The 25,318-nt window shown below is 45.8% G+C and overlaps 1 protein-coding gene across 1 annotated transcript in view; it reads left to right on the top strand.

Annotated features, from left to right (window-relative positions):
* Positions 1-13,300, top strand: part of SLC37A3 (solute carrier family 37 member 3) — a 29,909-nt gene extending 16,609 nt beyond the window's left edge. Inside the window, exons 11-15 of the mRNA XM_028747145.2 lie at positions 520-621; positions 3,940-3,987; positions 4,653-4,804; positions 7,626-7,691; positions 9,137-13,300. Coding sequence (XP_028602978.2) covers positions 520-621; positions 3,940-3,987; positions 4,653-4,804; positions 7,626-7,691; positions 9,137-9,229 — 461 coding nt within the window. The 3' untranslated portion in view covers positions 9,230-13,300. The remainder of the gene's footprint in view (positions 1-519; positions 622-3,939; positions 3,988-4,652; positions 4,805-7,625; positions 7,692-9,136) is intronic.
* The last annotated feature ends 12,018 nt before the right edge of the window (positions 13,301-25,318 follow it).

The raw sequence follows: 25,318 nt of genomic DNA, 5'->3' as shown, positions 1-25,318 counted from the left end.
TTGGGTGGGAGGGAAAAAGCAGCCACCATTTTTGTACCGGCTCAGTGGTTTAAATTGCTTTCCATTTGCCTGTTATTTATGATATGTTTTGCTGCATTTAGGATATACTTATTAAGACCTAGTATGAGAGTGAACTCAGGAGGCAGAGGTCTGGGATGGGATGAGAGACTAGAATGGAGAAGCTTTGGCCCCCCACAAGATGTTGGGTTATATCTCCCATTGACACTGCTGGCTAGGACTGGGGGGAGTTGGGAGTCCAGCAACATCTGTGGGGTGACGTGTTCTTCCACATCTGGAATCTGGGCATGAATTCAGAGACAACGAGGAGACCCATGAAGCTGTACAGGACGGTCAGGCCTCAATGTCTAGGCCACATTGCTTTTAAACAGTGGCAGCCAATCCTCTTTGTGTTGTATTTTGCTTGTAGTAAACTATAGCCTGCGTTACCATTGAAGGCACATCAGTGAGTGTCTTCTGCACTTCTACCCAGAAGGCCCTGTGCCACTTTTATTTCTGCAGGTGGCACCATCCAAGGCTTCATCTCTGACAAGCTGCAAAAGAGAGCCCCGGTGTTAGCCGTTAGCCTCATCTTGGCTATTGCATCTCTCTTGGGATACAGCCGTGAGTACTTCTAAGCTTGGTACGGGGTTTAATAGTGTGGGGTCATGTGTAACTTGCACGTTGTCTTCTCTAGTTGAACACATGGTGTGGCTTCAATGATACGTAATCAAGGAGACAGCTGAAATGTGTTATGACTGTGCTTCATGTTTAATAAGGCAAGGGTTTGGGGTCACCTTGAGTTCAGATGAAGTATACCAGAAGAGCTTGCTGGATGATCAGACCCAGGGGTCCCAACAGTGGTCAGCCCTTTGGGGAAGCCCCCAAACAAAAGCATTGCATGTTTCTTTTTTTGGGGTGAGCGAGAAAAAGGGCATATAGGGTGGCCTGCATGGATGAAACACCATTGTGTGTTGCGTTTGTACACAGGCATATCTGCATCCATTTGTGCATTCCATGTGCCACATCAACCTCCTTTAAAGTGGGGTAGGTGAGAGTTTTGTAGCCATCAGAAGTAGTTTCCACCGTGGCTCAGATCAGTGAGCAAGCCAGACTTGGAGACTTTTTTGTAGGGATCAGGTACTGTTACCACTCTAGCTTACTGAGCTTTTCTTGCTGCGTTGTCGGATCTCCCTGTAAGTTTTTCATCTGGCCAGAAAGGATTGATGCTATGTACAAATAGAATCTCCCCCCACCACCACTGATAATAATTTTTATTAGTTTTCAGTTACAATAATCCAATAATAGCCTCATTATAACAATGCCAAATTATAATACAATTACTAATACCAATCATTCAGATGCCAAATTACATAATTTAGATGCCCCCCATGTGCTAGAATTGATGGTTTGATGATTTACTTTATTTCTGCGTTCCAAACTCTTATTAATTTCAATTGCACCCCAGTCAAATGTAACAATCCCTTATGCAACAACTTAACGACTGCCATTTGTATTGACACATTAAATGGTTAATAACTCTACAGGTGAAGCATTCAAACCACATCCTTGTTCTTCCTGTGTGCTGCAATTATTTTGTCTGTGGTGTTTCTTCCTGTCCTTGTAAAATACCATGTTTATCTTTTCCCGGTTGTTGCTGTTCTCCATCATGCCTTGGGTGGAGCTAATATCCCATAGCTGTTTCAGAAGTTCTCCATTGCTCCTTCCCGTGCCTCATTGTTTTGCAACTTTTAACAGCAGCTGCAGAAACCACACAGATAGAATCTTCATCCTGACCCCACTCCTTTAGGATCTAGCTCAAGGACCATCTGTTGCATCCCACAGATTGCAAGACAAACTGTTTAAAATGTCTTTCGTTGCATGCAGATATTGCAGGCATAGGATTATGCAGTCTGCTCTTGTGAGTTACACCAAACCCTTTAATGGGCAGAATTCTGCACCTTAAGAGTGCTGTGTAACTGGCCATCTTCTTCTGGCAAGAGAGAGATCAGCTTTCCTCCTTCTTGCATGTTTCTCAAGTGAATGCCATGGTACCAATAAGAGCAGGTGGTGATGCATTTCAAATTTTATGCCAGCTAGATGGCAGTGAAAAGTAGCAGTATTGCTCCTGCTTACTGTGCTGAGGCAGGTATTGTGGAGCGGCTTCCTGGGTTTGGGAATAATTGCTCCAGGCATGCAATGGGTGATTGTGGAAATTCTTCCATTCTCAGTCTGAGAAACTGCATAAATTAGCAGCGGGAAACCTCCAGCCCCAGGGTTTGCAAACTTGGGTCTCCAACCTGTTGTTGGACTACAACTCCCATCATCCCTAGCTAGCAGGACCAGTGGGTCAGGGATTATGGGAACTGTCCTCCCAAAACAGCTGGAGACCCCAGTTTGGGAAACCCTGCTCCAGCCTATTAGGCCTGCAAAGGCTGTTTTAAGAGTATAAGTCCTGCTGAATCAGGACAAAGACCCATCTAGTCCTGCATCCTGTTCTTACATGGCAAACCAGATGCCTGTGGGAAGTACAGAATTGCATCTTACAGCGCACTCTCCATCAGGGATTCCTGCGAAGTGGCATTCATAGGCCCTCTGCCTCAAGACAGTGCAGGCAGTAGAGACTAGTAGCAGTTAGCGTTTCGTTGGAGTGAATTCCATGGTATAACTACATACTGTGTGGGAAAAGGGCTTGTTGTCCTGTTTGTTCCCACATTCAGCTCCCTTAGAGTTCTAGTATTAGGAGAAAGGGAGGAAAGCTTACCTGCGATCACTTTCTCCACAATATGCATAATTGCATGCATCTCTGTCATGCCCTCTTTTACTCGCCATTTTTTCCTCCAAACTAAAAAGCCCCAGTTTTTCTTCTCCCTTGATCATTTTGGTTCCCCTTTTTGTGTAGCCTTTTCCGCTCTACAATATCCTTACTGAGATGAGGAGGCCAGAGCTGTGCATAGTATGCAGAGTGCAAGTGCCCCGTAGATTTTTATAACACTGCTATGATACTGATTGTTTTGGTTTCAAGTCCTTCTCTTAAAAAAATAATTTTTTTTTTTGCTCGTTTTCTAAGTAGGCTGTTAAAAAGTAAATAAACTTACAAGATGCCAAAACATTTGTATCCTTAGAGTTATCCAGAAGACTTAAACAAAAGAAAACAGAAACATGTGCTTGTTTCAGAGTCCTTCCTAATGGTTCTGTTCTTCAGAATTCATCCAAAACAGCCAGTCGTTTGAGGTGTTTTGGGGACCCAAGTTCGCTATGGATCATTCCATGTATCTGCATATCATTTTCAATCCCTTTCCTAATGATCAAAAGAACTGATGTGATTCCAGCAGTTCACTGGCCCATACCCATACAGTGTTACCTTGGTTCTCGAACTTAATCTGTTCTGGGAGTCTGTTTGACTCCCAAAACCATTCAAAAACCAAGGCGCAGCTTCTGATGGGCTGCAGGACCTTCTTGCACTCAATCGGAAGCTGTGGAAGCCATGTTGGACATTCGGCTTCTGAAAAACGTTTGCAAACTGGAACACTTACTTCCGTGTTTGCAGCGTTTGTTTGACAACTAAGCCGTTCAGGAACCCAAGTGCCACTGTACTAGCCTTGTATTCAATGTAGTGTCCCATCGCCTTGACCAGGTTGAGTTTTTGGTTGGTTATGAGGACATAAGAAGAGCGCTGCTGGGTCAGTCTAGTTTCCCAGATAGCTTTGGTGAAGCAGCTTTAATGATCAGCTTCTCATTCCTTCCAGATCTTTTCAGACTCGCGTCAAAGGGTAGTTACGAACTTGAAGCATTTCTTTCTTCTCTTAATCTCAGTGGTCGCAGGTCCTAGCCCCATGTTGGGCAAAAGATCCCTGCATTGCAGGGGGTTGGCCCAGATGATCCTCATGGTCTCTTCCAACTCTACAATTCAGTGATTCTATGATTCCTTTCTTTTTATAGGTTCACCAAACGACAAACTTATCAATGCGGTTCTCATGGCAATAACAGGTAAGGGGGAAGTGCTATGGCTGGACACAAGGCAGATCTCTTCCTGCCATCCGTGTTGGAGTAAAAGTGTGATTTGTTAGGTTTCTAGGGCATTGCAATTCTCACCTGGCCATAGCTAGAAGGGGATGGTGCATATTCTCTTCTCCTTTCCTCTCATGGAGATGGACCAGATGGGCTGGAGCAGGGATAGCCAACATGACATTTTCCAGATGTTGCTGCATCACAGTTCTCTTCATCCTTGACCATTGGCCAGGCTGGAGGACATCACATAGGGAGACATTGCATTGGCTTACCTGTAAGCCAGCCTTTCCTGGCTGATTTGTGCATACACAAACCTGCCAACGTGGGATAAAGGTTTGTGCCTGCAGTGAAGGGGACTTTAATCCACGAGAGTTTATGCCGTAATAAATGCTTCATTCTTTAAGGTGCTGCAAGGTTCTTTGATTTGTGAAGGAGCCATCAAAAATAACACACAATTTTTGCATAATCGTGGAACTCCCTGCTTTTCAATTGAGTCATTTCGATTAAAGATGCCTTCGTGGGTATTTGTAGGGTATATGGCAGGGTTAACGAGACGAAAAACGTTCTGGCTTCCTAACAGAGAGCGGGCCCATCCTTTGCAGTGGTCTCAATTCTTTTCTTTAATCTCTTTTGATGGTCCTTAGGCTTTTTCATCGGAGGCCCTTCCAATATGATCAGTTCCGCCATTTCTGCAGACCTGGGGCGTCAGGAGATGGTGAAAGGAAGCAGCGAGGCCCTGGCGACTGTGACGGGGATTGTGGATGGCACTGGGAGCATTGGAGCAGCTGTGGGCCAGGTGAGATTCAGAAGGGTTCAGAAGCACCTCTTGAAATTTCAAAGAGCAGAAGGCTCTGATATTCCACATTTTTAAAGGGTGAAATGGGCTGCCAGAGGGTTTTAAAAATCTAGCCACCATGAAGATCTTCCTTCCGGTAACATTTCACTGCATCGATCCTGATAATAAAGATTGTACGGCTAGAAAAGCGCAGCCAAAAAGTTCAAGGGACTGGGGCTATTCCACCTACAAGGAAAAGTTACAAAGTTAGGAGGGTTTTTTTAAAGTATAGGACAAATAGGTGAGTGAAAGGTGGATATATGAGAGATGTATAAAATTATCCATGGTGAAAGTGGTTAGGGAGAATCATCGTATCATAGCATTGTAGCATTGAGAGGGATCCTGAGAGTCAGGAAGGTTCCAATGGTGTTGCCCTCCTGAGAGACTCCTTAAAATTATGTAGAAACCAGAGGCACTTTGATGTGTCTGTGGTGGTGTTACTGACACCCTGCGTAACAGGAGCAGATGAGTGCAAGCCAAAGAGAACACAGGGCAAACTGGGGAAACGTCCGTATGGCACGAGACTGCAGCTAACATTCTGGCAAAGGTAACCATTACGGTTTCCGTAATGGAGTGCCAAGGAGCCCGCTGGGGCCGGAGTTCACGTCTTTGTTTGTAAGTAGGTTTTGAATTGGCCCCAGGGAGCATTCCAGCAACTTATCAGTAGCGCTGATCTGTGGGAGGGGGAAGGAAATTCCCTCTTGGCTTTGCGCTGCCTCTGGAGTGCCTTTCCCTTCAGAAGCGGACGCCTCTCCTCTCCGATCAAGGCAGCGTGAGGATTCTCAGATGATTCTCTTGCCTGAAGATCACAATGGCAAGGATCCTCTTTAGAATTCCAGTTCTTTAACCCCGCCGCTCTCCAGTTTTTGAACTTGAACCCGTTCCTGAAGGAACCGGGCCGGGTGTGTGTGTGCTTTTTGTGTCTGATGAATCGCATCCTCCGCTTCTTTCTCTACCTGAGGTTGCCGTTATCTCTTGACAATGCATCTCCATAGCAACCGGCTGAGATTCCGCAAGCGGGGCTGTCTTCCATAGTGGGAAGCTAACAGCAGGAGTATGTCAAACATCTTGGAAAAGAGAGAGGCTTAAAGGCTGCATGTGAGGCGCATGACCTTTCCCACCCGCCCGCCCCAGTGCGCGCATCCCGTCGAACGTGTGGGGGTGCACGGCGATGTAAAAGACATACTTTGGGGCAGAATCTCAGTATAAGCACTTGGTTTCATTTCTGAAGAGGGATGAAGCTGCTCTACTCTGCTTCTAGGCCAAGGAAAAATGTTCTGCCCGCCTAAAACAGGAGTGAGGAACCTTTTTCAGCCCAAGGACCACACTGCCTTCCGGGGGAGGGGGCACATGACGGTGGTGGTTGAGGCCAGAGGCAAAAGGAAGCAAAGCAACAATAGCAAATGTTGCTTTTGCAGAGTGGACGTGTCTCCACACACACTCACACCCTCTCTCCCCACTGTCCAGGCATTGCCAGTGTTGAAGGACACGTTCCAGTGGGATGGGTGAAGGGTGTGACCTGGGGAGAGGAGGTGGGCCTGGAGAGGGTCCCAAGAGTCAGATAGATACAGTGGTAGCTCGGGTTACAGACGCTTCAGGTTACAGATGCTTCAGGTTAGACTCCTAACCCAGAAATAGTACTGTGAGGCAGCTTGATTGCGCAGCTTTGTACCATCTTATTTTATTGGATGTTATTACAGTGGTACCTCGGGTTACATACGCTTCAGGTTACATACTCCGTTAACCCAGAAATAGTGCTTCAGGTTAAGAACTTTGCTTCAGGATGAGAACAGAAATCCCGTGGCGGTGGCAGCGGGAGGCCCCATTACCTAAAGTGGTACCTCAGGTTGAGAACAGTTTCAGGTTAAGACCCCCAGGACGAATTAAGTTCTTAACCTGAGGTACCACTGTAGGCCTTGGATGGGGTGTATTTGGGCCCTGAGCCAGACGCTGCTGCCCCTGCCCTGCTGTTGGCCCCTCTGAGTTCCCTTTAAGAGAAAAGCAGGGTAGAAAATGTTCGAGATGAATGAATAAATATCAGGCAGCTTTATATCCTTACTAAATGGAGACTCTTAATCTCAGGGTTGTGGGTTCAAGCTCCACGTTGGGCAAAAGATTCCTCCATTGCAGGGGGTTGGTTCCCTTCCAATTCTATGAGTCTAAATGAAGATGTATCTGTTTGTACCATGTCAACTTTTCTGCCACTTCTGTTAGTTTTATTATACTGAGAAGAGGGAAGGAAAGAGTCCCTCGGTTCTTCAGGGGTTCTTCTTCCCATTTGCTACAGCCTCTGGTTAACCCTGAATTGTGGCAGTAACTCAGACGTTAGAGCAAATTTGAAAGGTTATATTTAGGGATTATCATGTTTAAGGATTGATACCTGTTTTTGCTTGTTTTTCCTTCCACCCGCCTTCCGCACAGCAAATTTGAAAGGTTCCTGGCACATTTCCACCCCTCTACATCTTGTCTGTTAGATTTTCAACCTGCAGGCAGAGACTGTGCTGTTTTTTAAATCACTCTGCAGCACCTACAAAATTGTAGGTACTGTATAAATGATTGATAAATAATAATGTCAACAGGCCTTTGGGGGATAGCAGCAAAGTTCGTAAGATGAAACCTGACAGCTTTGGAAGCAAGGAGTAGCCACATGAGGAGGTGCTGGGTTGTGTTTTGAATAAGGAAAAGCAAGAGGGACATAACATATGGGGTGGAGGAGAGAGTCTCTTTGTGTTCTCCACCCCTTGACAGCCTTAATAGCTCTCATATTTTCTTCCCTTTTCAGTCACTGGTATCTTTGATTCACGATAAATTGGAATGGATGTCGGTTTTCTATTTCTTCAGCCTGATGGTAAGAGCCCTGGTTGCTGTTTCTTATTTTTACTTGAAAACTGATGCAACGTTGGATTTTTAGATTAAAGATACTAAACATTTGTACTGCGCTTTCAAGTGTTCAGATACGCTTCACGTAACACTTCATGTATCTTCTCTGCTTCACGCACAAACTGCTATAAATTTACAGCAACCAAATGAGGTAGGTGAGCATCAGTATGAGAACAATGCATGTGGAGGCTGACAGTGTTTGGGTGGGGTGGGGAAAAGGGGGCAGGTATGATGGACTGCCCCACCTGTTCTTTTTATTCATCCCCCTTCATTGCTTTCCACAAAGCCATTGGAAAAATGCAAATTTACTTAAGACAGGTTGATATAAGTCAGAGAGTCTTATGCTCATCTAGAGAAGTTAGGCATGGTGGGAGAGATTCCCACAGTCGCTGTTTCAAGACTGTTCTACCAAACCACACAGTCGCCTTACCTTAACTGATTCGCACAGGAACCTGGCAGTTAATTCTGACGCATAATTTTTGCCACAGTGCAGTTCTCTCACACAGATTGTTTCCCCTCCATTTCACACGTGGAGTCATTTCTGTGAATGAGCCCCCAAGGTGAGCAGAAATGGCAACTTGACTTCATTGGCATTTAAGCCCCTCAGCTCTCAAAATGTGGTCATTGGTCAGGTTTCTTCCACTGCCTCCTGCCCACATGGCACATGTTGTTTCATCCTAAACATTCCTCATGTGAAATTGGGATGCTACTTTTTTGTGTTTGAGTTGTATCCTGTGCAGCAGTAATGTGAAAATTTGTTCCTCAGAAAGTTGGTTGACTAGAAACCTTGGCCTGTAATCGATCTACCGCTGCCGCTATTATTTATTGCATTCGTTGGTAGCTTTCTATGCCCCCCCCCCCCCAAAAAATATCTAAGTAACATAGCACAATAAAATACAGTGAATGTGTTTGAAGGCCTTACTACGTGCTCAGGCTGAAATCCTCTACAGGCTTACAAGTCTCATTGAACATTGTGGGGCTGGTGTCTTGGGTCCATTCACACAAAATTGTGCTGTACAAACATTTTAGGGTGTCTGGGGAAAAAGAGGGAAGTGGATGAAATGCAGGTGTGACAAATGCACACACCATACAAGCACACTCTCCATGGAGCCATCCCTATATGAGTGTTTCACTTACGGGGAATAGCTCAGTGGCAAAGCATATTCTTCATCTGCAAAAGTCTCAGCTCCATCCCTGGCGTTGCCAGTTCAAAGGGATCACATACGTGATAGGGAAAGTCTTTGCCGAAGAGCTGCTGCCAGTCCAGAATGGCCAGCCCTGGATTTAGACAGACCTGGTACAAGGCAGATTCCTTGTTTTCACCCCTGTGTGTGAAATGGGGAGCAAATGCCACGATGGCGTTGAACCAGTGTGCAGCCATGCTGACATCCTTAACCCCTTTTCTTCTCGCAGATCGGTTTAACGGTGCTCTTCATCACGCCTTTAATAGTAAATGAAATCAAGATGCTGCGGGCAGAGAGACGTTTGCGCAGGTTGGCTGGCTGACCTTCCCCTTCTCTGCGCCACTCAACGGAACTGTCCAAGGAAGGACCACTAAGTGGAAGGGAGTTTCAGGACATCAAGCAGCTAATGTTTACTTTGTCACTTACATCCGCGGTTGATGGCCACTTGCTGCTGCGAAGTTTGGGTCTGAATGCCCTAATACCATCTGAAGATACGCTTCAGCCGCCTGCAACCTGGAGGTGTCTGTATGTTTATAGTGGGCTTGCAGAACTGGCCAGAGAGACATCCCCCCCCCCCCCCCCAGTTCTTGGAGCCAGTTTCGGCAATCACCAGGATCAGATCTTAAAACTCATCTCCCACTCCCCTGCTCGGACTACAACATTTTGGGCTGCAGGTGGGTGATCTCAGCTTTGAATACGCCCTCCACAAAATAAATCTTGCGGGTAGAAAATGAGCAAATCCAAGAGAGGAGTTCAAATCTGCTGTCTTCCTATTATGCTAATTGTCTCAGTGGAGGGAATTTTAGCGGCGGACGTAGGAATCATATAAATGTGCAACCCCCCCCCCCCACCTGCAGCCTGAGATGGAACAATCTGGGGCATGCCTCTCCACTTGATGCTGATAACTTTATAAACTGGCTCTTATCAGTCGCTTGTAAATTGCATCTGGACACCCGACAGCAGCCAGATCGCTACAACTGACACCCCCTTTTTGCAGCTTTTTTTATAGCAAAGTCAGGGGAAAGCTGTTTCATTACTTGACACTATAAATCAGGCTTGGGCCAGTCCAGTGCTGGGTTTTGGTGTGTGTGTGTGTATGTATGTGTGTGTGTGTTGTAAACGCGTTGTGCCAAGCACCTGCCTCCTGGTTTCTACCTGGCCCTGTATTTACAAAATACACAGCAGGAACCTTTGGAAGCAGCCCAGATCCTTAGCCCGCTCTTGTATAAAGAATGGTGGTTGTGTTTTTATTTTGATTTATGAATGTTTGTCCTGTCCAGGTTGCCTGTGTTAATTTAACCTGTCCGTGTCTTAACAGTGCAGTTGCATTCCATACTTGATTTATTCTTCTCTTAACTGCCTGATGTGTGAGAATGAGGCTGCGTCTCTGGGAGAGGTGCAAAGCCAAATAATTCACAGAGGAGGGTGATCATCAAAAGTTTTACCGGAGTCCTTAAAATTTAGGATGTTAGGAGTTTGAATGGGCTTATGAGCAATCAAAAGGGAAGGGGTAATCATCTGATATTGTCCTTCTCCAATCAGCTGGGGTGATTTATACTTTTCAGTATCCTGCGAGAGAAGTCAAGACCTAATTTCTCGTTAGGGAGGCATCCAAGTCACAACCCTGACGGAGTGATCTGAGTGATCCTTGGGCCTGCACCAAAGGCATTACAAGGACAGAAAAGAGCGCAGACTTTCTAGGTTGAGGTCTTCCTTTCTCCATAATCTCTAGCTCAACTAGGTTAGCATCCTGATGTTTTCACACTGAGCCTTGCTAGCAGCAACCAGCACTCTGGAAGGAGAGCAGGGAAGTGCTCAGTTTAGCGGTGCCGGGGCTTGAGGCAAATTGATCTAGATGTTACAGCAGGGAAGAGGAGAGCTCAGCTGGTTTTGGCATGTTCTTTTGCTTAAGGTCTAGGTCTGCCCTGGAAGTTCATGGCATGGGAGTAGCAGGCCACTAGGCTCTGGGTGATACCTGTCGCCAAATCCGGTGCCGTGTCTGCCTTGTTATCTGACATCAACCCAGGGCATCTGCATGTAAAAGTCAATGTACATAGGCTCGTTTCAAGCAGCGACTTCCCCAGGTTTTGTTTAGCAAAGCAGTATGCTGTCCATTCCCATGTGTCTTAAGAGTTTTGCCCAAATAACCTCTGCTCATTATGCCCGTGGGATAATGGGCACCTATGGGATTAGATCTGTGGGTTTCTCTGGTTTGATCCAGCTCACTGCTTGCTACCTTACCTGTTCTTTGATTGGATTTGGTGGCAGGGAAACGGGTCAGCCTAGATTGCAAAAAGGAGAGATTATTTATTTAAATTGGATCTAAAAAATGCACCACAAAATTCTTTGAGTCACTTGGGACTGTCAAACCCTCAGCCCACCTCAGAAAACCTTACTTACTCTGTGTCTGCTGACTTGCATGTCTCCTTGCCAATGAATTTTCACCTCAGTTTTCTTTGTGTGCTGCTGAGACCGAAGGGGAAGAAACACTTAATTGTTAAGGCATGAATTTGGGGAAAGGGATTTTTTTTCTGTTCTTTTTCTAATAATGCCTTTATAGAAACTTAATGTACAGTGATACCTTTTTTAAAAAAGAAAAAAATGTTTTTATTTATGAATGTCCTTGTTGAATCATGTTACGGCTACCTTAAAGGCCTCTCCTTGACTTGTGGCGCTCAACTGCTCTGTACGCCTTCCCAGCAGTGTGTTGCTCAGTTCCACCATCTTCAGTATGTGGTGGCTTGATTCCTAGGCGTCTCCTTAAAAAAAAGAAAAGACTTCTTTCCTCCCCTCTCCCACATTTTAAAACATTATTTCCCCTTTTCCGTCCTATCCATCAGAACAGCTTTCTCCACCCTGGTGACAGCCACACGTGTAGAAAAGATTTTATATGCCCTGAAGAGAAACCAGAGTGTACCTCCAAACACCTAGGACTACCGATCCCATCAGCCCCTGCCAGCGCTGTGGTGGCTGGGACTGAAGGGGGTTGTAGTCCAAAACATCTGGGTACCTGCACGTTGGCAAAGGCTGTGTGAGAGGTAAGAAGGCCTTGCTCCTTCCCCCTTGGCTGCAGCATCAGGCAGTCTGTGGTACTTCATGCTTCCACTTTTGCTTTTATCCCTGAGGTACTTTTTAGAAGACGCTGACGTGGCCTAGTAGGAAAGCCACAAGCTCCAATGTTTGAGCCAACATGGCGCCCTGCAGACACTGCTGGATGGTGTCTGTCAGCATCATTGTCTCTTTGCCGTGCCGGCTGGAGCTGAAGGGAGTCTAGCGACATCTGTAGGCCACCATGTTGGCGCAACCTCCATTTTTTTATTTTACCTTTTCCAAGTTTCAGGATGTACCACACACACTGCCATTCTCTTCCCCCCCCCCCCCAAAAAAAAGATATTCGGTAGCTTGATTGAGGAGATCCACAAGAGCAGGGTCTTTGACGTAGATCTAGTACTTCAGTGGTTCTCAACCTGTGGGTCCCCAGATGTTGTTGGACTACAGCTCCCATCATCCCTGAGCTTTGGCCTTGCTAGCTAGGGGTGATGGGAGTTGTAGTTCAACAACATCTGGGGACCCACAGGTTGAGAAAGGCTGCAGTACTTCGTTCTGCTTCCTGCATTGCACAGCGTGGCGGGGGGGGGGGGAGCAGTTGTGTGAGAACCGACTCAGAAATTCAAGATGGTCACCCACATGGTTTTGGCTTACTAGGGGTGGAGACAGATAGCATCACTAATCTGTGGGGGAAGTGATTTTGACACAGGCCCTTACTTGATCCCTGTCATGTAATGGAGAAATGGGGGTCGTGGTCCTTGGCCACACTGCCTCCAGCCCCTCACTGTTGCCCCTCCCACAGCCTTCGCACGCGGTGAAGGCTGAATATCTCTGTCGGGGAGACTGACGTGCGCATGCCAGATCCCCGCATAATTTGGAAACCCCGGAAGAGTAGAAAGGACTCTCCTCTTTGAAAGATGCTCCTTCCATCTTGGGGAGTGCGGCAGGGTGGGTTAGGGCTGAGATAGCATGCTTGTCTTTGCATCCCTGGCTAAGGCTATATTCCAAGGAAGTAAGTGTGCCCAATCCACTTCTGCCACACTGTGAAGGTCTGCCTTGAGCCTGCATAGCTGTAAGCTTCAGCACAAGCGGTTGGGCTCCACGCTGCATTAGTCCTCTTGCAAGGCAGTCCTTTTCAAAGACTTGATGCCTGGCTGTTCCAGGGGTGCTTCGAAACACACTGCCCTTGCTTAACTGACAACGTTAGACACTTTACCTCTCCCCCCCCCCCCAGCTCCAGTATTTCTGTTTGTTACACTCTGCTTTGTGTCAATTGGGGAAACGCTGTCAACTTTCCAAATCGGTTTTCACATGAATAAATTATTTTTTGGCAAATTGGAAGAAATCTGTTTGTTTACATTCTGTTTAGATTGCACCAAATTATGCAACCGTTTCAGAGGTCGGTGTTGTGACAGGATGCGATGAAGACTGTGAAGTACAGCATGTTTTTGCAGCAATCAGTTGTCCTGTACAGACTTTTTTTCTTCCGTTCGCAGTGGGGAATTACATGTGAGCCTCCTCTCTCTGTGCACGTGATGTCAAGTTGGCTATCATATTTGTAGGATTTGACTGTGGGGATAGGACCTGGGGTGGGAAGCTCAGTGAGTGACCTTGGATCAGTCACAGTCCCTTAGCCTAACCTGCCACACAGGCTTGCGATTATAACAGGGGAAGTAGGAGAGAACCATGTACATCACCCTTGAGATCTTTGGAAGAAAAAGTGGCATATAAATGTAATATAGCCCATACAAATAGCTTTATGTATGTATCAACCAGCCTTTTAAAAAAGTCCAAAGGAATTAATAAATGCAGTATATATGAGGGTTGGGGGGGGGGAATAAAAGAAAAGAATGACAGCTATCAACCAAAGTTGTAACTAAAACGACTACCAATCACAAAGGTGTTCTTAAAAGGTATAGGGCTAATTACATTTTATGGTGCACAGATGTTGCTGTTTTGGACGTGTCTCTCTCTGCATCTACATGTGTACCAGAACGGGTTACTTCCGGGTTTTGGCACTTGCGCATGCACAGAAGCACCAAATTGCAACCCACGCAGACGTGGCGCTGCGGGTTGCGAACACTGCAGGTTGCGAACGTGCCTCCCACACGGATCACGTTCGCAGCCCGAGCATCCACTATACAGCTACAAATAAAGCGCACTAGCCTATTAAAATACAGATATATATTTACAATTGGGTGGATCGAGGTAGATGCCAAGATAGTGGGTATCTAAAGGCATTGTGGTAGTTATGCCACACTGGTCACTGAATTCCAGGATAGTTGCTGCAAAATTGTGGATGGGCAACAATATGCAATCCTTTGCTAAGGCATGATATTTTTGCCATTGCTCAGCCTATAAAGTAGGAACTTGCAAAAGAGCTAAAGACCTCAGGCAAAGTGTGGGCTGTGCATCTATATTTCTGTTGCCCCCATAAAACAAACTGCACCGAGGAGAACTGGATTTTAGCCCTCATCCTCACCAGATGTTTGATCAGTGTGTTTGCGGGGGTTTTTGTTTCTTTTAACAAGAGTGGCCCACATGTCCTTGGTTCGGGAACTTTTGTCTTTTCGCCTTGATGGGAGTTGCTGCCAGGCAAAGGTTTCTGTAGTTTGGCTCGGATCCAAAGAGCTCTGCAGTGAGTTAGCACATTGCACCCAGGGGGACAAAGTTTCACACTTTCCTGAATAGCAGTCCTTATGTGCCAAAGGGCAGAGAGCTGCTGAAATGCAGGACACTTTGGGGAGTATGTGTGTTGCAGAGGGGAGGATTCTAGAGGGCGTTCTTGGGAAGGCTGAACTGCATTCTAGATTGGGATAGCCAATATGGTTCCCTCCACAAACGGTTGGACTATAGTGTGGTGTAGTGGTCAGAGTGTTAGACTAGGAACTGGGAGGTAAGGTAAAGGTAAAGGAACCCCTGACCATTAGGTCCAGTCGTGGCCAACTCTGGGGTTGCGGTGCTCATCTCGCTTTATTGGTCAAGGGAGCCAGCATACAGCTTCCGGGTCATGTGGCCAGCATGACTAAGCCACTTCTGGCGAACCAGACCAGTGCACGGAAACGCTGTTTACCTTCCCGCCAGAGTGGTACCTATTTATCTACTTGCACTTTGGCGTGCTTTCGAACTGCTAGGTTGGCAGGAACTGGGACCGAGCAACGGGAGCTCACCCCGTCATGGGGATTCGAACCGCCGACCTTCTGATCAGCAAAAGTCCTAGGCTCTGTGATTTAACCCACAGCGCCACCCACGTCCCAGGAACCTGGGAGACTAGGGTTCAAATCCGCACTCAGCCTAACCTACCTTGCTGAGTTGTTATGAGAACAAAATGTAGAGGGGGAAGTGTGTTTGTCAGCTTGGAAACCCATGCTGGCTGAGGCTGATGGGAGCTGGTGTCCGATAACTGAAGGGCATTCCCTTTCGTAGATCATGTTCAGAATAGGCCCCTTTTAAAAACAAGCACATGGAACCATCCCTCCTTTTATTGCTGTGTGCTAGATACTTCACTGTTAGCCTTTGTATTGGAACTTGCGGGATTATGGAGCACATTTTGAACTGATCATCTAGATAAGCCTTCACCTTTTCTGTTTCCCTCCCCCGTTCTCAGAGTCCGGTAGCCTTGCAACCCAGTCATTATCTTGCCGCTTGTTGATCTGGCAGATTTCCTGCTCTGTTTCATAAGTTTGCTTTACTTAGGAACAGAGGCCGTTGTGATTAATGGTTTCTGATAAGGCAGCCCAAACACATCTGATACTCTTGCCCCGGCCCCCATGTTTATCTGAGCTTGCAAATCGCTCCACTTCTGTTTCTTCATTTGTTAAGCTATTCCTCCATGCATCCTCCAAGCATGCGCCTTGGTCTCAGAAATGTGTTGCTGGAGAGCTTGCTCATCACTCTATCTATGTATCTACTGTATCTATGTTTAGAATGGGAGAGAAGATTGCCTTAATGTTTTTAGAGGCAGTTAATTCATGCCCATTACTTAGTAAAGAAAGCTCGCCTCTCCGGTAATTCCTCTTCTCAGAAAGCAGTCATAATATATTACATCTCTTGGGACTTGCACAGAAGCCAGAACAGCTTAGCACTCTGAACTTTCTAACATATCATTCTGGCTGTATTTACTCTTTTGTTGACAAGGCGGTGTGCTGTAGCCATGAGCATGGCTGAGGAGACCCAGGTTCAAATCTCCCCTAAGCCATGACATTTGTTGGGTAACCTAAGGCCAGGCATTGCCTCTTAGCTTAAGCTACTCTACAGGGGGGGTCATGAGAATAAGATGTAAGGGAGCCACTTAGGTATAATACCTGTCCATAATGGCATTTGTGTTGAAAGTATTCATTTTATTTATATGATGCCTGAAGTTGCCTGATTTTTGTCTGTTTGACTTCATTTGTGTATACATAGTGTACCTTTTTTGCATGCTTTGAAAATGATTAGCATAAAGAGAAAAAATAGAATTACAGTACAGTGGTACCTCAGGTTACATACGCTTCAGGTTACATACGCTTCAGGTAACAGACTCCGCTAACCCAGAAATAGTGCTTCAGGTTAAGAACTTTGCTTCAGGATGAGAACAGAAATCAGGCTCTGGCGGCGCGGCAGCAGCAGGAGGCCCCATTAGCTAAAGTGGTGCTTCAGGTTAGGAACAGTTTCAGGTTAAGTACGGACCTCCGGAACGAATTAAATACTTAACCCGAGGTACCACTGTACTTGGCAGGTGAAAAGGTTTTCAGCAGTGCCTGCAGCCCTGACTGAGCACCGAAGTTTTATCTCTTGGCAAAGCACGCAGTTCCCCTGCTTCTACGGAGCAGCAATGAAAGGAAGAATCGCAGGGGCTGCATCTGATCGCTTGGATTGCTTCCACCCAGCAGCAACCTGGGTGGGCCAGCGTATGCTCCCAGTGCATCGCAAGACTTATTCAGAATCATTTCTATAGGCACAGAAATAAAACCCTCCATCAAGGGAAGTTAAAAACGCGGGTGGCGTGGAGTACTTCCTGTGGTTGCTTTTAATGTTCTTGTGTGTTGCCTTGAAAAGATCGTATTCCTGGGTACATGCAAAAGTACCTTTGAGAGGGGGTGGGCATTCTCTTTAGTAGGGAGAGGCCCTTTACCCAGAAGTGTTGAAACTGGCCTTTTCTGCCTCCTCCTGCCAGCCACAGGGTCAGTACACGAGGAGGGCTACCAAAACTGGTCTTGTGTCCTCCCACTCCCCATAGATCAGCACTCACAGTCCACGGACAGCACTTGACACACTTTGCAGCTGCTCTGGGCACAAGCTAGCATGAGGTTGCTGGGCCCCAAAGACTGCTGGGCTGACTCAGCCGAGAAAAAGAAAAGGAAAAAAGAAACGATTGAGGTCGGAATTCCAACTCCCATCAGCCTCAGCAAGCATGGCAAATGTCCAGGCCTGGTGGGACTTGTAGTCTACTGTTATAAGAAAAGTACTGCTCCTTTTCCCTTATCCAAGAGTCTGTATAGAGTCGTTAAGTAGGTCCCCTGTCAAAAGGATGAAATAACAGAGGCCAACCAGAGAATATTGAGAAGCAAGGCAGCTAGTAAGCCTGATCTTTATTAACTGTTGCAACAGGGTGCTCACTCGCCACATGCAGGAGGCAGGAGGGACCCAGAACAATGGTGCACAAGCCCTTATACAGTGGTACCTCTAGTAGCATTCCGCTCTTGTTACGGACTATCAGCTTACGAACGCGGCAAACCCGGAAGTGTTTACTTCTGGGTTTGCCACGCATGCATGCGCAGAAGCGATTTGTGTGCTTCACGCATGTGCAAAAGCGATTGCGCGCTTCGTGCATGTGCAGAAGCACTCAATCGCGCCACGCACATGCACAGAAGAGGCGCTCTATTTGCGGACTTTTCAGGGTACAAACAGCACCCCAAAACGGATTAAGTCCACAACTAGATGTACCACTGTATAGACTTTTGAAATTGCCCACCCAGTAGCCAGAGACCACCCCCAAAACATCATACATACATCACAGAAAGAAGCAGTCTACAGCAGAAACCCTATCTTCCAGGATACCTGATAATGGTCACTGATTGCATTACCCGGACAGCCCGGCCATTCTTTTGTTGATGGTAAATACTTCAATTCCTGAATCCAGGTCGCAGGCTCACCCTATTCATACACACATATGCCCTTAACACAGGTAAGAAAAAGACAATGGAGAGGCTTTCCTATTCCCTTCCTCTTTGCAGAGAAATATCCGAGGTCAGTTTGGGAGAATCAAAATGGTTTCAGGATTGCTCTCCTGTACTATTTCAGACACGTGGTTTATATACTTATGTATGTGTTTGCCTTGTAAATTTATGAACGTTATATATATATATATGAGAGACCTTAGAATTCCTATAACACTACCCATCTCTGGAGTTTCCTGGGGAGAGGGATTGATTGCAAAACCACTCTGGAAATCATAGCTCTGTGGGGAGAATGGGATCTCCTAAAAGCTCCCAGCAACCTTAACAAGCAACAGATCCCAGGATTCCTTAGAGGAAGCTATGACTGTTTAAAGTGGTATTGTCGTGTTTTAAATGTATGGTGTGGATGTAGCCTGAGACTTTCCTCTTGATCGGAGCACATGGACGAAACTCATTTAGGCTGCAATCCTAGACACACTTGCCCATGAGTAAGCCCTCTTGAATGTCATAGTACTTACGGTACTTTCAGACAAAAACATCCATAGGGTTGTGCTGACAGGAACTGGAGAGTGGAGTATAATTTAACTTGGGAAATTAACATAGAATGAAATATTATCTGTAGAGCTAATCCCTAACTAGCACTTTAACCTTTGTTCCAGCTCTTACAAATGGCTGGATATCTCTCGCAGCAAGCCAAGGATGCAGTAATTCGACCTCGACTCAGTAGCAAGCTTTAATTCCCAAAATTCTGTAACTAATAGTTAGACCCTGTGCACATTCACTGATCGTTTGCTCATGCCATATGGTTGAGGAAGGAGTTTTGGCAAACAGGTGTTTGCAGGTGTAATGAATCTTGTGGTCACATTGACGTTACACCCTCAAATTAATTAAGGAGTCGTTCCCTCGCCTCCGGGGGAACCTGGAATCTAGTTATGAAAAGGGTGTGTGGAGTAACACCTGGACTCCACCTGCACAATACATTTAAAGCAATATTTAAACATTTGTGGCTTCTGCTAAATAATCCCAGGAACTATAGTCAGAGCATCAGTCATCATAGCTAGTAGCCACTGTAGCCTTCTCCAGGATTTGTCTCATTCTCTTTTCAAGCCATCTTAAGTTGCTAGCCATCACTGCCTCATGTGGGAGTGAGTTCCACAGTTCAATTAAGCGCTGTGTGAAGGACTGCTTTCTTACACTCAGTATCAGAAGCAGCATGGCTCTGGATGCTATTCCACAAGTGGAAGAGGGGTCATGTTATGCTCATGGTCTTCATGGAGATATTTGGTTAGCTACAGGATGTGAGCGTAGATAGGTCTTTGGTTTGATCCAGCACTGCCGGCTCATCATATGCTATTACCTCACCTTGCTCCACTTAGCCTTCATTTGCTTCTTTCTCTAGATGCTGGCCTTTCTTAATAATGCACCTGTTAGCCAGTTTCTTCTCATCTCTACTACTCTTAACTTAAAGAAAACAAAAGAGATTGTTGTGGACTTTAGGAAATGTAAATTGAATATTCAGCCACTTATTATTGAAGGGAAGTGTGTGGAACAGGTCTCGGTGTTTTGATTTCTGGGAATGGAGTTGAGAGATGACCTAACCTGGGGAGAAAACAGCAAAGATCTGATGAAGAGAGCACAGCAGAGGTTATATTTCTGAGAATCCTCCAGAAAAATAATCTCTCAAAGGAACTGTTGATGGCATTTTACCAATGTACTGTGGAGAGTGTATTAACATATGGTCTGTGTGTGTGTGGTTTGGGAGCTGCACCATCAGGGAAAAACAATGCTGTCCAGGGTTGTAGAGACTGTGGAGAGAATAACTGGGTGCACTCTTCCCACATTGGATCAAATCTACGCTTCCAGATGTCATAAGAAAGCTGCAGAGATAGTGCAGGATATGATCTCTTTCAGCTTCTGCCTTCTGGAGGAAGGTACGGGGTTATAAAGACTAGGACTAGCTGCCTGAGAAACAGTTTCTATCCAAATGCGATTTTGGTTTTAAATGCAGTGTAAGGTAGTCTCTGTGGGAGCATATTGTATTCAATTATGGGGTATCAGAGTTTTTAGGGGGTTAACCAGGCTGGGATAGCTGAGATAGCAGGCTTGTGGGTTTTTGAATGTCAGATGTAGATTTTTTCAATTTCGTTGTTCTGTATGGGACAATGACAATAAAGATTATCCTATCGTATCTTAACCTAATTGCGTTGCTTCTAAATGCCACTGAAATTGGTGACAATTGTTGTCGGGCGAGAACGGCCCACTCTGTTTCCATACAGGGTGATTTTGTCACAAATCATTTTGTGTTCCCAGTGTGTTGAATTTGCAGACATTGCAGGGGGCCATGTTGTCTGGGAAGCGGGTGGGGTTTGATTCCCCTCATCACTGCTGCCATTACCAAGTGTGGTTGACATATTTGCTGTGCGCTTGACTAAAGCAAAGGCGTCAGATGGTTTGGCTGTGTCAGCGTGACCCGGGTTGCCATGGCGCCAGGAGAAACCACCCATCCTTGCCTGTTGTTGTTTGTGCCAAGGCTCTGGAGAATGCCTTAAAATGCCCAACGGCAATGCTGGGTTTTAGGGGAGGCTACAGCTACCAAAACACCAAAAAGGAGTTTGCAGGTGGCAGAGAAAAATATGTTACATCGGACTATGCAGTGTTTTTAATTGTTGTGAAATAGAATTTGGAATCTAAGAGGTGGTTCTTCAAGCATGTTGCTCATGGGGCTTCAGGGGTGAGGTGGGCATGCAAAAACTGCTCTCTGGCAGGCATGCCGACTTATTGAGCTGGGTGGCTGGGGAGTGGCCATTTAAATTTCCCACAATGCCCCAGGGTGGTGCTATAGGGGAGCATTGTGGGAAATTAAAATGCTGGCTAGATCCAGTCAGGGATCTGCTGCTGCCCAGTGTGCCAGACAGGTCCATGAAGAAGTAAAATTAAAGGAGGGCCCACAGCAGGCCTCAACGGTTGGCCCTCCCAAGGTACCTACCTGGGGACCCTGGCAGCTATTCAGGGATGCCAGGTGCTGATGCCAGCCCTTGGCATTCGAAGCCATAGGGCAGTTGGGTCAGTGGGGAGTCCTCCCTACAGTCCCAGGTTAAGTTGTGGGTCTCCACGTGGTCTGAGGCTAGTAAGAAGCAGGTCCTTATTTTTAAGAGAGTTGAAAATTCAGTTGAGGCTTCACAGCCTTTAATGTAGAATCTAAGTAAGGATGGGGGAGAAATCCGATTCACTTCTCATTTCAAGGCAGACTTACCTAATTTTCCTCTTGCGAAACACAAGCATCGTTCAAAATTCACACTTTCAGAATTTGGCCGTGCAGTTCTCACGCCAAGTAACGTTTAGAAAAATGCATACACTGGGATAAAGTGCCCATAAGTGTGTGTGTGTGTGTGTGTGTGTAAGGTCCCTGGTTCAATCCTGGAGAGCCTCTGCCAGTCAACACAGACAGTACAAAGCTAGATGCACCAATGGTGAGACTTTAATACGAGGCAGCTTCATGTGTTCAGTGCTAAGACAAAGAATCAGGGAGCAGCCCTAGCCAGTGGTGAGCGCAGCCCATCCCTGCTTCCCCAACTCGCTGCTCCCTTCTTTTTGAAATCTTGTTCTGACTAGCTCCTCTTGGTACAGCGCCAGCGTAAGCCAGGCAAGCAATGGCATTTGATTAAGCTATTTATGCACTGTAGATACACAACCAAATATTTTATTTAGCAATGCTTTTGATTCTCTGCCAGAGCAAACGAGGAAATAAACCCTGTATGCAAATGTGGGTGTGGATTAGCAAGATAAGAAGGGAAAGGGGTGGAGGAGCTCTTTTCAGTGACTGGGAGTGTGATCATCAAAGGGCCAAATGCTCCCTCCCAAAAAGAAAGGAATAAATCTAATCCCACAAACTCTTCGGTTACTAGGGCAGATCCCAAAAGAGTAAACAACATACTACACAGTGGTACCTCGGGTTACAGACGCTTCAGGTTATAGACGCTTCAGGTTACAGACTCCACTAACCCAGAAATAGTACCTCTGGTTTAAGAACTTTGCTTCAGGATGAGAACAGAAATTGCGTGGCAGTGGGAGGTCCCATTAGCTAAAGTGGTACCTCAGGTTAAGAACAGTTTCAGGTTAAGAACAGACCTCCAGAACGAATTAAGTTCTTAACCCGAGGTACCACTGTACTGTGGTTCTAAATCGATTTATATGGGAGCAAACTCAGTTGGTGATGTCAATTTACTTGCAAAGGATCGTGAAGCTCACTGGGTGACCTTGGGCCACTCACTCTCTTTCAGTCTGATCCTACCACACAGGGTTGTTGTGAAGGAAATGTGGAGATAACACTGTACCTCACCCTTCTCTATATGAATTGTCTTTTTTTGTGACGCAAGAAAACCAAACCAAACAGGAGCATTTACAAAAAGAAGAAATGCAAGACAAAGGAGGAAGCAGGTTTGCATATCGTTTCACGTATACTTATTTATATGTATAGATGCAAAAATGTGAATAGGATCTAGAAAAGTAGAATCACAGAATTGCAGAGTTGGAAGAGACCCCGAGGGTCATCTAGTCCAACCCACTGCAATGCAGGAATCTCGGCTAAAGCATCCATGACAGATGGCCATCTAACCTCTGCTTAAAAACCTCCAAGGAAGTAGATTCTATAAAATGCAGCAAGTGGAGTGAGACTGGAGACCCAATCTGAAGGCTTTGCTTCCACCATCGCTGAATCGGGAAGCACCCACGACATTAGCCATACTGCAGACTCAGCTACATTGGCAAAGAAAAAGCGCTTTATAGGCGTTGTATGTGCATTATAACACTGGGACACCAGATGGCGCTGTGGAGTTCCATTTTTCCCAACCCGATTTCTCATGCAAAGCTTATGATGCATTTAAGTGAATTGCTTCTTTGATGCATTTAAGTGAATTGCTTCTTTGCAACTCATTACCAAACTTAAAACCATGGAGAGACCTGGTCTGAACAAAGACATTGGATTCTTATCTCATTATACATGACAAAGCCATTTTTCACCTTCTCACCCCTTGCTTTTTCCTGTAAGACCTATTGCAGTCGTTAAGAGTCGTCAACAGGCTCATCACAGCTATCTGCCAATCACCCATTCCCACCACCCTTCTGAGTAATACCCCTCCCCACCTTCTCACTATATAGAAGGATCTGGCAACTTCTGTTTCAGTGTATCTGAAGAAGTGTGCATGCACACGAAAGCTCATACCAAGAACTAACTTAGTTGGTCTTTAAGGTGCTACTGGAAGGAATTTTTTTTGCTTCTTTGATGTGTTTGATGCAGCCTGTGTATCTATACCATCACTTCTTCTGAAATGCTGCCCTTCCCTCCAAACCAGCTTCGATCCGAATTGAGGGGGAAAGAACGACCTGTGTTTTAAGCCAGCAGCGTGTCCACAGCCTAAGTGACTTCCCTAATGCCAATCTGCATTACGAGAGTAAATTCAATTGCTGCTGGCTCTGCGCGCAGGCCATAAAAACGTTTGGCCTCTTTGCAAATTGTGTTATGTGGGATCTGTAATTGGGAGTACAGGAAAGGAGGTGAGGGAGATGGCCAATTATGAGGGCGAACCCAGCAGCATCTAACTGAAGCACGCATGTCTGCAACTGTAGACAGCCGTTGTGTCGTTTTTTTAGGTAGACCATCAGAGAGGACATAAATGGGGATTAAACATTTATTTAGGCGCTTGGAAGGAGGTGAGGGAACAGGGCCTAATCTCCTCCATTAAAGTGGAGGCAGCTTTGGGGCAGCTCACCTTAATGGGGCCTTTGATGTCTGAAAAATACCTTTCTAGCTCGCAGGTTGGTTTCTGTCACATCCTTATAAACCTGCCTCTTGAGGAGAGTCCTGGCTGAGGGGGGAGTGAGGGGTGGTTGGCGGGAGCCACTGATGCCGACCAGGACTGTTTTTATAAAGTAGGTGATAAATGTTGTCTGCTGGTCTTGGGTTTGTTTAACTTTGGAGCTTACACAAGAAGAGACAATGACAGGAAGGTTGTTTGTCTGCAGCCAGATTAGAGGCTTGGACACTGACCCCAGACCAGTCTGAAATGATAAAGACGTTTGGTGGCGTTTCATAAAAAAGATCTAGAGTTATGGGTGAGCAGTGAGCCGGTCAAGTTTGCTGACGATACTAATTTTTTCAGGGTGGCAGGGAAAAATAGATATTCAGAAGGGCTCCAAAACCACCTCTCCAAACTGAGTGAATGGGTGGTAAAATACCAAATGCAATTCAGTGTAGGCAAGTGTAAAGTGAGGCATACTGGGGCACAGTGGCGTAGCGTGGGTTGTCAGCACCCGGGGCAAGGCAAGTAATTTGCGCCCCCTAACCCGTGGGTTTGCGCCCCCTAACCCTAACCCCCAGATGTTGCGGCCGGCCCCCCCTGCACCCCCCATGCTACGCCACTGCTGGGGCAAAAAAAATAATAATCTTAATTTCACATGTATACTCAGGGAGTCTGAACTGGCACTGATTGACCAGGAATGAGTTATTGGGGTTGTAGCTGAATGAATAGGTCAGGGGTCAGCAACCTTTTTCAGCCGTGGGCCAGTCCACCGTCCCTCAGACCATGTGGTGGACCAGACTATATTTTTTGGGGGGAAATGAACGAATTCCTATGCCCCACAAATAACCCAGAGATGCATTTTAAATAAAAGCACACATTCTACTCATGTAAAAACACCAAGCAGGCCCCACAAATAACCCAGTGATGCATTTTAAATATGTCTATAATTTTTATTAAATTTTCAAGTTTTACATTCCAAATTAAACATCTTTTATTATACCAAACATTCATTGACTTCTCTCCCTCCCCTTCCAAGGTTCATTTAACTTATCCAGTATTCCTGCATATTTAATAAATCCATCTAATTCAATTTACCTTTCTTACATCACTTCAAAATATGTTATACTGTTGAATTACTTCAACACTGCCAGCATTTTTCACTGTGCACAATTATTTTCAATGTACTCAATGAAGATTTTCCACTCCTCTTTAAATACATGTTCTGTTAGTTCTCCTATTCTGCTTCTTAGATCTGCTAACTCTGCATATCTTAAATTGCCAATCCTACTTACTAGAGACCTCTCTCACTTTCCATTTTTGGGTGAACAAAATTTGAGCTCCTGTTGTTGCATACATAAATATTTTTTTCTGACTACTGAGAACCTCTGTCTGAACAATTTCTAACAG

The sequence above is a fragment of the Podarcis muralis genome, chromosome 10 (genome assembly GCF_964188315.1).
Source record: "Podarcis muralis chromosome 10, rPodMur119.hap1.1, whole genome shotgun sequence".
NCBI lineage: Eukaryota > Metazoa > Chordata > Lepidosauria > Squamata > Lacertidae > Podarcis > Podarcis muralis.
The sequence above is the reverse complement of the archived record's forward strand: the minus strand, read 5'-3'. Positions and strand labels throughout refer to the sequence as shown.